This window comes from Pollicipes pollicipes, unplaced genomic scaffold (assembly GCF_011947565.3).
Source record: "Pollicipes pollicipes isolate AB1234 unplaced genomic scaffold, Ppol_2.1 Scaffold_4002;HRSCAF=4701_pilon_pilon_pilon, whole genome shotgun sequence".
Classification (NCBI taxonomy): Eukaryota; Metazoa; Arthropoda; class Thecostraca; order Pollicipedomorpha; family Pollicipedidae; genus Pollicipes; species Pollicipes pollicipes.
In genome coordinates this window covers 17,720,096-17,736,500 of record NW_023596420.1, presented here as the reverse complement: position 1 = coordinate 17,736,500, position 16,405 = coordinate 17,720,096, and the positions used below count along the sequence as shown (strand labels likewise).

General features: G+C 50.9%; 1 protein-coding gene across 1 annotated transcript in view; it reads right to left on the bottom strand.

Moving 5' to 3' along the window:
* Positions 1–9,040: 9,040 nt before the first annotated feature.
* The window catches only part of LOC119094179 (3-oxoacyl-[acyl-carrier-protein] synthase, mitochondrial-like), a 20,074-nt gene continuing 12,709 nt past the window's right edge, over positions 9,041–16,405 (bottom strand). The window contains exons 5-6 of the mRNA XM_037217254.1: positions 11,408–11,600; positions 9,041–9,994 (exon numbers count right to left, since the gene is read on the bottom strand). Coding sequence (XP_037073149.1) covers positions 9,041–9,994; positions 11,408–11,600 — 1,147 coding nt within the window. The remainder of the gene's footprint in view (positions 9,995–11,407; positions 11,601–16,405) is intronic.

Below are 16,405 nucleotides of genomic sequence, written 5' to 3'. Positions count from 1 at the left end.
ATGCAGCCGCCTTGAACCCAGACCCGTGTTCCAAGCAAAATGCCACTGGTGTTAATTTATGGCTGGCGACCTTGTTTTACCTTTAGCAGATCATTATGATCACAATCCTACGGCATTGCTTAAATTTTGCAATTTGAATAAGCGTCAACGATGACGCTAGATGGTATGCCCGTAAAACATGTTGGTCTTGATCAAGTTAGGTCAGTGACGTACTCTGACATGTGACATACACTCGAGTGGACTTTGAATCTTTCTTGATAAAAGGCACCGCAACAGACTCCTTCCATGGACTTGGTCAAGGTCAGAGAAGGTCACTGGCCTAAAGAGGCCCAGAACAGTCTTTAGCTTTTTGGAACGTACCGCCTGGCGTTATCCTTGACGCTTATCAAACTGTCCAAAATCAAAACAATGCCGTAGTTGTTGGTCACCATGACTTCCAAAGGTCTAACAAGGTCAGTGGCCTATAATGAACACCAGTGATCTTTCGCTCAGAACAGGTATGTAAGTCTAATGTGGGTGCACGTGGAGGTGCGAGAGCACTTTGAACACCAATGTGGAGTTTGAACTTTTTTACCTTAAGTATCCCGGAGTTCGAGATCTAGGATTTTTGAAATTTTAACACAAGTGAGCCCATATACATCCACCTTTTAAATTTTGTGTTCCTAGTTCTCTTACTATTAAGATTTCAGAGGCCAAATTGTCTCCCCCGTGAACGAAGGGTTTTCAACCGATCACCTGGACTCATGCTAAGAAGTTGATGTAAAATGACTTCCGTGGTCCCTGGTATGCATATTTTCGAAATAAGGAGCAAAAACTACCGCATGCAGCAAGGTCCCGGATGAAAATGTAAATTGGTTTCGCTTTCGGTCTGACCTTCATGTCGGACCCTACGTCAATGGAATGTGTTGCAATGATAAATTCAATTGTTCTATCGCTTCAGAAAATATCTCAGAGATTATGGCTTCGTCGAACACTCTGTTGTCGCATCAGATTGAACAATTCCCTAGAAATTGCCCTCGCTGGCAGCTACTGACGGCCTTTGGCCCGTCATAGGTCAGTGACCTTGACAGGTACATCTGATTTTTTAAACCAAAGGTCTGTTCGTCACGCCGTTCAGAAATAATTCTTTGGAAATCTTCGGGGTGGGAGGGGGGGGGGGGGGGCGATCAAATTGACCCCACCTGGGCGCGTGATAAGCGTACTCCTTTATCTGTGGTAGACCGTCGTTATGATGGGCCTTCTGAAATTAAAGGGAATCGGAGCAGCAAGACGATGTGCTTGTCCCTAGGAAAGTGTAAAGGGGGTTGTTGCCCCCCTCCCCATCCCCTGGTGTCGCTGAGCATACTTCAGTGGCGGCGCCATAATAATATTCTGACTTGATAAATGAAATCGCCAGTAAGTATTCACGGACTACGTCTTTCAGCAGCGGGTATTCCAATCGTAGATATTTCAGAAGTGGCCTTTCCGGTATACTAAGGAAAAAGTTGAACTGTCCAGCGTCAGTGATTCCTGTCTCTAGAATTAAAAGATGCGATAAGATAAATGTGACTGAATCTGAGTTCCGGTGATTTTAGAAATTAGAAAGACGTTTTCTCTCGCTCAGTTCCTTAATCCATTTTGTGAAAATACGCTCCTGTCTTGATATACGTATATGCCTACACGAAAGACAACAATATTTGGCCGCCAGCTTTGCAACCGTTTCCAATCTCGGAAATTACCAGTCAAGTATCCCCATTGTTCAAGCAATGTATTCGCACATGGATTCGAATACCCATTCGCGTGTCCCTGGATTCGACTAAACATTACACAATTTGAAAATCGTGATTTGGATATTCAGTAATTACGGCATTCCACTGCGCGTCCAGCCATTTGACCTCCAGGTGACAGGTGACGCTGGTCTAAAACTACCTTAACCTTATAGACGTCCGTGCGTCACGACGTGCGTGAGCCAATACACTACCTTTATCTACTGGCGTGTGTTCAGTTAGCAGCAGTTCGATATTCAAACGCCTTACCAGATACCCAAGCTAAGGCATCCTCCGAATGCACTACTCTATTCTCACGTACTAACGCGTATCCAAAACTGATCTATCCGCACCGGAACACAATTAACATGTAATTCTTATTCTATTTTGACTGATTTGTATGGGCACATACTGTAAGAGCTCCTTTCAGCAGCGATATTACGGCTTAGCTTGATTCTATAGGCATGCATAATACCGATTTTTCTGCTGCGTGAGTTGCTCAACTAAATGGGTTGTGAAATTGAACAGCAGAGACTGCCAATGACACACATATTACCTGTGAGATTAAACGCGCAGAGGCCATTACTAACACGCATAGATTGTCTAGCAAAACGGCACACATAGAGACCGCTTCACAAGACCAGCAAGCAGAGAGAGAGAGGTGAGAGAGAGCACCTAGTAAAATACATGGACACAGAGACAGACAGCCTAGTCAGATGCACAGAAAGACCGCATTATAAAATCAACACATGCCCACCACCTAGTAAAATATAAACACACACACACATCACCCGGCCAGCCCGCTGTAGTAAGCACCGTATAACTGGACCACCTAACATACGAATAATATGCACGTTAATTGATACGATACACCAACCTATCCGCTTCTCTCCAGGCTAGCCCGCACGTGCACGGGAACAAATATAACGGCAACGGCCACCGCAACCAACGCTCCATACCCGAAGCGGTGAAACCGGCTTAGATAAAATGGCAAGGCCGACAGACTCCCCGCTCCAATAACCCGCTCAGCCACTACAAGTCAAGTCATTAACCAACTCCTGAAACCTGATTTACTCCCGGACTTTGCCCAATCGAACGCGCCTCCCCGGCGGTTAGATTTGACAAATTTGTTTAATACTTGTGGATTCAAAGTTATCTTTCTATGGAGGAAAGACTTCCAATTTCAAGTTAATGCAAGCAGCCTCTTTGGAAAATTAGAATGGAACGTACCTCACAGAAAACTAATTATTTTAATTTTAACTTAACTACTTTAACTTAAACTTTTGTCTGGACTGCCATGTACTTTTGAAAACTGCCACATATTGCAGTCAGTTGTTTTTTTAGCACAAACCACGCGCTATTATTTGGCAAACTTGTCAAACATTTGCAGACTGGCTTAACCTATGCCGGAATTAGCATTGCACAAACATCAGATAACTACAGGGTACTATTTGGAACAACATTAACATGATGACAATTATGTTGTCGCACTATTGACTAGTGTTAAGTACGCACTATTTGGAATACCCAGAGTTAAGATAATTGTTCCATAGGTATTAGACTCAGCATTCCATTCTTGCTTACATGCGCTGAGAGCCTCAGAGGAGCATTGGTAGGAGGCTCAAGCCAACATTTGGGGGCTAAGTCCCCCTGCCGAAAAAATATAAAGTACCACCCCTGGATCACACGAACGCAAACACCGCCGCCGCCACGCGCTGATGAAGCGTCCACGTCAAAAATGATTGGACGCAGTTCCGTGGCTGTCGGTCGTAAACGTTTGAAGGCGCGGGCTCCAACGCGTGGGAAGCGGCAGGGGAGAACCGTCGTCTCGTCCTGTGCCCTCGCTTCACCGGCCAACCCGGCCAGGCACCGATAACAAGCTGTTCAGCTCCAACGCGTGGTAGGCGGCAGGGGAGAACCGTCGTCTCGCCCTGTGCCCTCGCTTCACCGGCCAACCGCGGCCTCGCACCGATAACAAGCTGTTCAGCTGGTCTGGGTTACAACTGGTACCACATAACGGCTGGGTTTCCGTTCCCAGCCGTTGACGTAATGTTTCTGCAAAGGGTTTGGTTACAATGCTCTACAATGCGTCTTCGGATGTGCCCACAGGTATCACACCGAATGGCGACACGCACTCCCCTTTTAAGGCCGCTGTAGCGTCGAGAGCCGTGGCCGAAAACGGCCAGGGCGTCACGGTAGCGTACCACGAGGGATTCGGTATCATCAATCACCGCCGAAGCGCTGGAGATGTTTACTGAGAGTCGGGACAGAGGGTGAGCCAATCGGTCACGGTGCTGCCGTGCCTTGTCATGCACTGACTCGGCCCGAGCATCACACGCGTCCGGAGGCCGCTGCCGCTGCGGCGCGCGCGCACGATGATACACCGGCACGCCTGCCAAGCAGCACTAGTGCTGACGATCTACCGTCAGAGCTCAGGGTGTTTTCCTTCTCCAGAAGGCCCCGGTCCAGGTGGTCGTCGTCAAGCCCCTTTGTCTGCTTTTCGACGATGTTCTGCTAACAGCGACCGATGAGATTGTATGCTGCGAGTCGAATGGCGACAGTTTCGATTGACGTTACACGCTGATTATGGTCGTAAGCTTTGCCGATAGGATAGTAAACTTTTTTTGTGCCTCGCTCTTTTGTCTTTTAGCAGCTTCTGGTTTTCTGTTTTTTTTCAGACCCATCACATGTCTCAACTCTATCCAGAGATACTGTCAGCGGCATCATCACAGCAGAGCATATGCTGCATCGCTTCGGCTTCCACGGTCGCGTGAAAGCAGAAAACATTCAGAGGAGGTTTGTCTTTTTAGCTTGCTTCAGGCTTTCAGCACGACAGGCGCCCACAGGCGGGGGCAATCTGCACCAACTCGAAAAGGCGGGAGACGAGTTGAGACCGCCATGCGTCAAACTTCCGTAAAATAATACAGCAGCGGATTGGTGCCACGGGAGCGTGTAGCAATGCTTTGATCAGATAATTCGGGACGGCGCTAATGACCCCGTGGCGAACCCAGCATCGTTAAATGACACTAGCTCGCGCTGACACGGTTCAACCCGATAGCGCACTGGCCCTCTATAGCGACACCCAGCTTGGGAGGGGGTTTTAAGCTACGCAACGGTGTGACAAAGGATATCACCGACGAAGGGGCTATTGCATCTACCCTAAATGAATGGCACTATCTAACTGTAAGTGATGAAATATTGTTATTTAATTGAGCAGTCGGCAAATACAAAAGACATACACGTAACGGCGACGCCGCACCGACCCAGTCACGCACCCCGCGTAGCCCTACGCGAACGATGGTCAACCAGACGCGTACATCTTCCTTAGCACTACCCCACCACCTCCTGTTTCTATACGGTCGTATTCTACTTCTACTCTCGCCGCTTACCGGTCGGCACCTTTCAGCACAGCAGGCGCCCACAGAAGGGGAATAATCATCACCGACCTAAAAATGGGCGTAAAAGAGTTGGCGCCGCGCTTCGTTAAACCCTGCAAAGGTAACTCAGCAGCTAGGGACTAGCGTCATGGCAACACGTGGCAAGGTACAAGGCGCCCTTCCCGATTGAACTAGTCGGCGCCGACGCTAATGCTAGGTGACGGTGCTGGCTTCGTCGCGGGACCACAAGCCAGCTGCGGCCGTCGCCAGCTTTTGACTAAACAGATAAGGCAAAGTAGGCACTCGACAATAAAGTCTAGTGCAGGACAACTCAGTGAAGCATCAGCCCGGCGGCTGTCTCCGAGCCGGAGCCAATCAGGCGGCAGGTCCCACCGCCTCGGCCCAAGCTCCCGGCGCAGCACCGTCACAGGACGTGCTGAGGCACGCACTCAGAGTCCTTTTGGCCCGGGGCAGTCGCACACCGGCCAGTATATGAACGTAGTGTATCAGAGCGAGCCGATTACCATCGTTACTAAGCAGGTGGGGCCAACAGAGGGGTGCTCGCGACAACATAAGCGGGGAGGTGAGGGAGGCTCCTTGTTTCTCGTTCCCATCTGCTCCAGCTTCCTCTGTGGGATTCAGTCTCAGCTTGCTCGGTCAAACCCTTCGTCCTGGTGTTACGACATTAGTGATACTGCAAATTGTGCGTGCGACAGAGCTGCTGCAGCTGCAGCTCTACGCGACATTACTTCTACTGCAAAGCTTGTACCCTCCTTACTTATTAGCGGCGTGAATTCCCCTAAAACTTATGTGCAACGTAAATGCCGAACAAAAAACTCATGCTTCACAAAATTGCACACAGCACAATTTTTGCCGCAAATACTTCTGTATTTGCTTTGTCTTTGTCAGAGGCTGAGAAAGCCTTTGCTGATACGCGTTGTTATTTCTTCTGCCAATACTTGTATGTACATAAGTGTTACACGGCAAAATGAATACTTCATAAATTCGTATCCGTTATAGCTTCTAGCACAAAAACTTTTGTCGTCTTTTCTTATGCGGAAACCCCGTTACGTCCGCCAGTAATAGTGATACGCGTCATTAGTGCTTCGGGACAAAATCTGTTGTTAAAAAATAAAGCTCCTCAGTAGTTCTGGTCATAAGAAGAGCTTCACCAAAATTCCGTATTCAGCCCGCGCACGAGAGCCATTTGACATGCCAAATTGGACTAGGGTGGTCACCCCATAGTGTTGCATTATTGCATGACAAACTTTTATTAGAATGACTCTGACGAAGTTTCTTCATAGCTTCTACGGCCTTCCCGTATACGCGAAACACGATAAATTGAAAACAATGATATAACGTAAATAATTTCAATTATTCGTATCGCCATCACGACCGTTTCGCTTGCAGCATTGTCCAGCTGGATTCTTCCCCACCAACCGGCAAAACGTTTCTAGCCCCTGCTGGGTATCCACGAATTTGTTATCTACGGCCGTTTTGGGCCGGCCTGCGATGTCGTCCAATTCCATGTGGCCTGCTTTGCTACTGTGGAGAGGGGGGGGAGGGGGGGGGAAGTCGGTGCGCACGCATCTGCGCAGCTGCCCGCCGCTGGTCAGCGTCGCCGGCTGCCTCTGTGCGTGATGACTGACGGCGCCGTCCCTGGTGCGCATCTGCGCAGCCCGTAGAGGCAGCCCGCCGCTGGTCAGCGTCGCCGGCTGCCTCTGTGCGTGATGACTGACGGCGCCGTCCCTGGTGCGCATCTGCGCAGCCCGTAGAGGCAGCCCGCCGCTGGTCAGCGTCGCCGGCTGCCTCTGTGCGTGATGACTGACGGCGCCGCCCCTGGTGCGCATCTGCGCAGCTGCCCGCCGCTGGTCAGCGTCGCCGGCTGCCTCTGTGCGTGATGACTGACGGCGCCGCCCCTGGTGCGCATCTGCGCAGCTGCCCGCCGCTGGTCAGCATCGCCGGCTGCCTCTGTGCGTGATGACTGACGGCGCCGCCCCTGGTGCGCATCTGCGCAGCTGCCCGCCGCTGGTCAGCGTCGCCGGCTGCCTCTGTGCGTGATGACTGACGGCGCCGCCCCTGATGCGCATCTGCGCATGCCACCTCCCGATAGCAATATTTATATGAGGAGCCCACTGTCAGCCCACGAGTCTGATGATGTTAAGAGTAGGACACGTATGAACTCTGATGCACCCGACTTCAGCACACACATGTGAGCCACATGGCTAAGCTGAAGCGGGTGTCCGGTGAGTGGGCGGGATGGTAGGCCCGGTCTGGCGCCATGTAAAGCTGCCTCCCCGTGCATGGTTATGCGCCCTTAACCACGGTATCCCTCCACCTCCACTGTTTAGCTGCTTATGAGATTGGGCAAGGACTAAACCACGAGTAGGACTGAAATTCATCGTCCTAAACGTCATGGTACACCCAAATCGGCAGTGATCCCGCGCAGCCGGCAGATTGTATTGCTGCAGCACTGTCCATATCTAAGAGGCCAGTACAGATGTTATATGTGTACCACATTAAATAAGAGCTGGGGCTTTTCACCTTGAGATGGTAGTCGACGGACGCAGACCAGATGCATTTCGGTACAGGTCGACGTCGACGACAACTTCATACGAAAGCACGACAGTGACCAACTGCCAACTTGCTTGGGGGCCGTGTCGGAGTCGTCTGCTGTGCGGCCGCAGATTTGCTAGGGGGCGGGGGCGGGGTCGCCTGCTGTGCGGCCGCAGATTCGCTAGGAGGCTGTGTCGGAGTCATCTGCTTGCGGCCGCATATTCGCTAGGGGGCTGTGTCGGAGTCGTTTGCTGTGCGGCGCACAGTGACGAAGTCGTTACTAGTCCAGTTACACTACGACACCCAACCTGAAACCTGACATTAGGTCCGAGGTGACAGCCACTTATGTGACTTACCACGGCTGCGCAGAAACTTAGCGCCCTCTGTACACCAAGTCTGCAATAGCATAAATGGATGACAGCCCTAACAGATATCAAATAGAGCCATTCCCAATACAACGATATAACTTAACTATTAATTACATATATTATATAATTGCTTATATAAATATTATAACTAATAATTATTATAAATAAATATTATAACTAATAGTTGACTTAACTATTCCGACGTAACAAAACCGATGGCATACCTACCTTAAATCTTCAAACATATCTCGTACGTTCCGGTATCAAGTCGAGCTGACTGATTGGATGGCAAAGTTGCCCTAGTTTGAATCCAGCGTGCGAGTTGTGACCAGCACTGAACTTCGTGGGTTGGAAAGAAAGTGAATGAGGACTCACCTAATCACTGACCAGTTTTTCTTCTGCGCAATTCATTGTTTCATTTCAACCGAAACCCTGAAGCTTCATAGATTACAACTCCACACCGGGTACGAATGGGACAGGATCCATACCGGCTGCTTAGCGTAAACATGCATCACGTCAATGCCCGTGCTTGAAACCCCACTGGCTGCACCGCGAGCTTGTCAGGCTCCGAACCCGATGTCTTTGAGCTTTAACATGAGGCATATGCCCGTTGTAAAACAACAAAGTGCTTTGCTATCAAAACATATTTATTTCATCGGATGAATAACATGCTGTAGTCACCGTCGAGTAACGTCGTGTCAATGATAACTACTATGAAAACGATTACAACGGCGATAAGCTCATTTACGACAAGCACAGGACAAACATACGCACCATCCATAAATACTAGACTCCATAGACAGCAAAGCGCACGTTCTGTTCACAAAATACCTCAAAGCAATAACATGTTAGACGATCAGCCCACGAGAATAAACAAGAGCACGCACGCGCGCACGTGCTGCTGGCGCAGACGGCCCACGCCGACCAGCGCGGGGTCAAGAGCATGCTGCGGCGACAACGGCGCAGTCCGGCCCTCTCTCGCCCCTGCTCGCCTTCAGTCCACAAACTCAGCCATGCACAGCGCGGCGTTCACGCAGCCGAAGCCGAATGAGTTGGAGAGAGCGACGCGGCGGCCGCCGTCAACGCGCCAGACGCGCGCCTCCTCGCGCACGTAGTCGACGCCGTCCACGTCGGGCCGCGTCAGGTTGGCGATGGGCGGCACGCGGCCGTGCAGACAACTCAGAGCCGTGATGGCCGCCTCCACGGCGCCGGACGCGGCCATCATGTGGCCCAGTGCGCCCTTGATGGCCGACACCGCCGGCGCGTGCGGCATGCTGTCGCGCAGCACGCGTGCCTCGATGCCGTCGCCGATCGGCGTGGCGGTAGCGTGCGCGTTGACGTGCGTGACCTCGTCGCGCGGCACGCCGGCGTCGCGCAGGACCAGCGCCATGGCGCGCCGCGCGCCGTCGCCGTCCGGCCGCGGCGCCGTGGCGTGGAAGGCATCCGAGCAGAGCCCGAAACCGAGCACCTCGGCCACGATGCTGGCGCCGCGCGCGCGTGCGTGCTCCAGAGATTCCAGCACCAGCACGGCGGCGCCCTCGCCCAGCACGAAGCCGTCGCGCGCCGCGTCGAACGGCCGCGATGCGCGCGCTGGCTGCCCGTTGTAGCTGGTACTGAGCGCGCCCAGCCGGGAGAAGCCGGCCATCGCCATGGGGAACACGTTGGCGTCAGTGGCGCCGGCCAACATGGCGTCCGCGTAGCCGTCTCGGATGAAGCGGAAGGCGTCGCCGACGGCGTGGCTGCCGGTGGCGCAGGCATTGGAGCAGGTGTGCACGGGGCCGCGGCAGTTGTAGCGCATGCTGAGCTGGCCAGCGGCGATGTTGAGCGAAATGCGCGGGATAAAGTGGCGACCGATGCCGCTGGCGCCGGCCGCCTGGTACTGCTCGGACGTGGCCAGGATCTCCAGCGTGTCCGTCATGTTGACGCCGACCACCACGCCGGTTCGCTCCTGCAGGCACGGCGAGACGCCAGCAGTGAGTGGAGGCGGACGCGGTACACACAGTTCCTGCAGGCAACACTGAGGAGCTACAGGCGTTTGGTCCATTGCTCATGGACAGACCAGTTCTTCACCTTGTTGTTTGGATGCATGAAGTCGCGCGATGAGTCCTACTCGAAGTCGGCTGGCTTGTCGTAAGACCTTGACTTGTCAACGTTTTAAGGCCACTCAGTGGTATGCTAGGCAGTCTGGGTAGTGAGCTACGCCATCACCAACACGGCATCATAGACAAAATAGTTATATTTCATCCAGATCTGTAGACCTTTTCCGTGGAACACTTTTATGGCAACTATGAACCCTGTTTCTTACAGTGAGACACAAATCGCACATTATGAACAAAGCGCTACGACTTTTACAATAAGCGTTTTGAGTACACCGTTTGACTTATCCTTATCTGTTTTGGTTTTGACATAAGTAAATTCAAGAGAGGCTGGGAAATGGCCTACCATGGACCGGTGTCTGCCTGAGTTTTGCTGATCAGGCGTATTTAAAAAGAAGAGGCGTGGTGTCCGTCCAGGTGTCCGTTGTTGGCCAGTTCTTCCCCCACTGGGGATGCTGACCAGGAGAGCGGTGCGAACGGTGGAGGTACTGGCCGGGCAAGCAAGGGGCGGGCGGTGGAAGTACTGACCAGGTGAGCAGTTGCCAGTGGTGCAGATGCTGGCCAGGCGAGCGGCGGCAGACAGTGGAGGTACCGTTGCCCCGCCCCCCCCCCCCCCCCGCCAAGCCAGCGGGGGCGAACGGTAGATGGGAGTGGCGGAGCGTGTCTTGATCGCGAGCCAGCGAAGGTGCTGAGTAACTCTAAATATGCGGGTCGGACTACGTTATTATGCAGCCGCATCCTGGGACCCGATCTGAACGCTCTACACCTACACCCTATACGACATGATGATGTGGATTGATCAGCTCAATATGCATCTGACATATCTATATGGGACATGGGCCTCTTCACTCGGCGTCCTTGCCTTCCCCTGAGACGCTCTAGCATGATAGTATCATGGTGATCGTCGATTGTCGTCGAATCAAGTCAGTACGCAACAGCGGCCTACGTATTACCATACTTCATTGTAATGTGGTGATGTGGTATCTGAAGTAGTTCGACTTGATAATTTTGTTACGCGGGCGTTGGTACAGATCATAGAGCCCCAGTCGCGAACATTAATATCTACTCGTGCACTGGTGCTGTCTGCTGGTGCCACAGACCACTTAATCTCAGCCGTGAACATTCACTTCCACCCGTCGGCGGGTGCTCTTTGCTTGTGCTCCTGGCAGCGCAGCAGCGCCTGTCGGCTGCCAGGGCGCGGCCAGCAGTGGCTGCCGACTGACCTGCTGGTGCTCGGTGGCGGGCGCCCAGCCGGCCTGCTGCACGGCCTCCTGGGCGGCCAGCAGGGCGTACCGCACGGCCGGTGACATGACGCGCCGCTCGGCCTCGGTGAAGCGCGCCGCCATGTCAAGCCGGCCCGGCCCGGCGCCGCGCGGGACGAGCGCCGCCACCCGTGAGCGCGACTGCTCGTACTCGGGCCCGCTCACCGGCACCGTGCCGACCTCTCCGCGCAGCAGCCTGCCGGCGACGCCGCCGGCCGGTCAGCCGGGCCATCCGCCGCCACCAGAGGCCGCCCTACTGAGGCTGGGCGAGGCAGCTGCCTAATGGCCGGTGGCTAGGCGATCGTGAGCACGTGATCACTTAAACACCAGGCACCCTTATAAAACAACGCTTCGCAAGCCACGGATGTTTGGCTTTATCGCAAGCCATCAAGATGGATGCACACTGATAACAATGCTCAATCTCACAGAACAGCCCGTTCACACCAAGCTTCCCAATCGGGCAGCACATGATCAACGTGAACGCTTTTTCTGAGCCTACCTGTTCCATGTGATGTTCGTGCCGCACCCCAGCGGTGTGACCAGCCCTATGCCAGTGACCACCACACGTCGCGCTGCCGTGGTAGCGTTCGCCATAGGCATTGCTGCCATCTGCCGGGACAGAACATGTTTCAGTTAGAAATTATGTTCCACGCGCGCATCGCGCCGACAAAATGATCTACGTGGAAGCTTGTACGTCAAAGAGTGTATGGATGCATTTGTCCTTTACAGGAAACTTCACGCGGCAAAACGGGCGTGGCAAATCGTAAGAATGAAATCTACGATGTAAGAAAACATGTCTGAGAACGGCTTTACGGAATGATTGAGGCCAGATATAATCACTACTACGGATGGATTGAATGATTGAACTACCGCGCTTCGTCTAGTGGCATGTACATAACGTTGCGGCCCAATAATTCTCAGGCAGTTGTCTGATAGCATATAGGCCCGATTTGCTACATTGAACAATGGGAGGGACCGATGGTGTTCGGCAGGGACGTACGCCAGATTTTGCGGTGGGTAAGAGTGGGGACAACTCGACGTTTTTCACTGAAAAACCGGTTCAGACACTCTGCAGGCTCGCGAAATTTTATTGCATGGCATAAAGCAGCACCGCACGCTCGTAATCTGCTTTTTGCATGTCTACTCCCAATTTGTCTGTGTTTACACTTATTTGCGATCATGGTTGTCCCATCCTATGCTGGTCAATGGTCACCTTCTAATCGCGCATGCTCTGCCACACCAAACTGCGAATTTTTAACCGGGATTCTCATTCCGGGTGGTTGCCCTTTTGAGCTCTCCAGTTTATCCGGCGTAGGACGCCTTGTTTGTCATTTGTAAGGCCTACCACAACCGTATGATGCCATGCACGCGGTTTTCGCATGCTGGTTGCGTGTCGGCGGTTGGATCATTGTTCTACAAAGGGTTGAGCTGCTTCTGAGAACTGTTATAACGCTGGATCGGTCACAAATTCTTCTGATTTTTACTGACGTAAGCTTATTTTTCGGAGATAACATCCAACTCCACGACTACTTTTTTAAATAAGTCCGTAACTTAATTCTCCGCAATTATCTCGCCCTTGAAGGGAACGTTTCATTTTTTAAAGATATTGAGATAAACATCACAGACAATTAAAGACGCTTACTCGTAGGCATTGGTATTACGTGCAAAAGGCTACCCTAGACAGCAAGATTTCACTGTTTAGTAAACGTGGTCCTCAATACGTTACCGTTTGATTGTGTCATCGAACGTTTGCATGACGTCAGAGGGGCGAAAAAGCCTGATATACTTGCAGCAATTCAAATTCTGGAGAGGTGTGCTAATGGTACGTTGTATCCCGAATGTCGTTATGTGCGCGTCTTTTGGCTGTTTCTCGTGGTGGTCTTGTATATCAGTCCGTGGTTTCATATTGTTTGCCTGCATTCACATGCTCTATTATGACACTATTCTTAAGATATTTGATTTCGTCATTTGATTCCCATCATATTTATTACAACTGTCCAAGCTCTTATATTATCTAGCACAAATGTGATTCGTGTTCGAAATCCGCTCCTTTCATTATCTTTATTGCTTCATACTGCATACTGGCGACGCCCGGCCTAATCAGGGTCGGCTGCATGTGCCAGCCACGAGTGGGCCGAGGTGCCCTTGCTGGGCCCCCGCCAGGGTGCCAGACACATACTCGTTAGAGGGGCCCCTGTGCGGGCGTACTCCCGGCGGTTAGGTGGCCAAGTGCATGTAGTCCTGCTCTGCCGGTACTCATGCTCCTTCATCCCATGGTCCCGAAATTGTCATTTTTGGCCGAAATCGCTCTACTCCAAAAAAAAACAAATAGTCAAATCACGCTCGAAACTGGCACTGAACGCATAAGATTGGTTGAGAACCAACTGAAGTCCGTTGGCGCTAGAAATCGTGCTGATGTACGCCAGACACGAATAACGTGATCGTCATACTTGCGTTGGCTTTGATTACCACATGACCAATGAGGTGGCTGTGTCTGAGTGACGTTTTTTTGGCGTCACGCATGCCTGGCCAACTCTGGAATAGTCTGCACGAAATATTCTGCACAGGTTCGCGAGTGTCTAGCCCGGAAACTAGAGGGTCTTTAAAAGAGCGGGGCGGTGAACTGCACTGAATGATCTTCAAAATGGCTGTCTCTGTTCAAAATCCCTTACAAATGTGGAACATTTATTTTAAGGACAATATTCCTTCTTTTTGTACCTTTTGCTAAAAACTTTGCTCATATGTATCCGATTCAAACGGCAACATCAGATTCCTAGAATCCTCCTGAATAGCTCAAAAATTATATGTGAAGTAGCCGCTCTGAAAAGAGAAATGTGATCGGGCATCCTGGTCACCAGTATGAGAGTGATGCTCTCGTTTTGTTGTCTGTCTCGGTTCAAAATCCCTTACAAATGGGGAACATTCATTTTGAGGACAATGTTTCATATTTTTGTACCTTTTGCTCAAACCTTTGCTCATATGTATCCGATTCAAACGGCAACATCAGTGTCTTAGAATCCTCCTGAATAGCTCAAAAATCAGATGTGAAGTAGCCGCTCTGAAAAGAGAAATGTGATCGGACACCCTGCTCACCACCATGAGAGTGATGCTCTCATTTTGTTTTGCTTTTCCCAACATGTGTGTTGGGTAAGTAATGTTTGCAATACCCATTTGGTCAAAACGCGAAGGCAACAAATAATCTCAGCACTTGAAATGCCATCTAAGCAAAAAGGTGTAAGAGTATGATGGCATCATCATGCAAAATCAACGAAACGTTACGCCAGGGGTTGCGATCTGATGTCTTAAGCATTACGAAAAAGTTTCACTTTTCCGAACCCCTGATATGTCCATTTTATACTTATCTTAGGAAGACCATCCTCTTACAGATTCGATAAGCAAAACGAAATTGTAAATATACTCCTGGTTCCACTAGGTCAGCATCTTCAGGGCCAAAAACACCTATTGTTGGTAAAGATTTATGCTGGCCATGTCAGTAATTGTATTTTTGCTAAAGAATGTAAAGGCCAAACAGACTTACGGATTTACAATGAGCAAGGTTGGGTACTGTAGTTGATATCTCTCAAAGCATTGTGAGTACCGACCAGCGTCGTCACATGTTGTGAACCAAAGGCTGAAGGGCTTCTACACATCCGAGATCTTGTGAATGACACTGTTCAACAAAGCACCTGAAATAATTCTGGCTAGCGAATGCTAGTCAGAATTATTTCAGGACTGGTCGGCCAATTGATTTTTTAACAATGAACGCAAGTATTGCTCTGATAAAAAACATTCTATGCTGTGCAATATTTCCGGCGATGCTGTGCATCCTACGACATAACAACAAAAATGCCACTGCTCATCACCCCGGGCCTACCTCAACCGAGCGGTGGTGGCCGCCGCAGCTGACGCCAGGCGGCAGCTGCGGCGGGAACGCGCCAATGACCATGTGTCGTGAAAAACGACTAAAGAAAGTATTTCAAGGGCAAGTCATACTGTTCGAAAGTTAGACGACAGAAAATATTTCACTATGCATTTGTGAGGCTGATCCTCTAAACCGATAGCAGTTATAACAACACGAACAATAGATATTCTATCATTCGGTCAAGAGTTCGCTGTGCAGTCAATGCTAATCGGTGCTGTATATCCTTCTGGAAATTGTATGTGTTAAGTCCACGGCCCGGGCATAACAACAACACGCAACAATCGATCGCATAAAACATACGAAAGTATTGCTTTTCGATGCGCGATCATTGTCGCCCGCCCACTAGTAGTCCGCTGGCTTCGGTGCTTCGCTCTGGGGACTGCAACGCCGCCGTCAGGGTTTTTGCTCCGGAAGACAGCGAGTGAGCACGCTCCTGAGCGGTCTTACGCGGGCATGCGCTGGCGATACTGATACAAATTTGGGCCCTGTTCGGATCTACGCTGGTCTTTAATCCACATGACCACGTGCCAATATCTCTGCAGAAATTCTCGAAATCCCGCAGCGCCTTTGACTGTTTTTAGTTTAAAAGGAACCAAATGGATTGTTGTAAATGAATACACAGCACTAGTGGTAGTTTTTTCACTTTATTGACTTCGAAAGACATGGACATTTCATCTCCTCACGGTTCCTGGCTTCCGTTTTAGTTCAGGAAGGCAGAAAGCAGACATGCAGCGAAGAAAAATTGATGCTTCACTACACAAATGGGCAAAACACGGGGATTTCGGGAAAAGCCTTTCACCCGTAGTGACCTTTCGTCAACCTGTGAGCCCCTTCCCGCCGTCTCCGTTACCAAGACTCGGCCGCGTGTCCTGGGCTGGAGTCGGTACTACATGGACGGCAACGGCGCCGGCTCTTCCACCTGATTGTGCCACAACTAGGGTGTCGGGCAATTGAATTAGCACATTTAGTGTGATGTGTTCCAGAGTGAGAGAAATATTGGAGTTGTTTCTTGCATACACGAATATATTTTACGACGAGCATAGCATGGAATATAGGGCTTTCTAAACATAACCAATTTT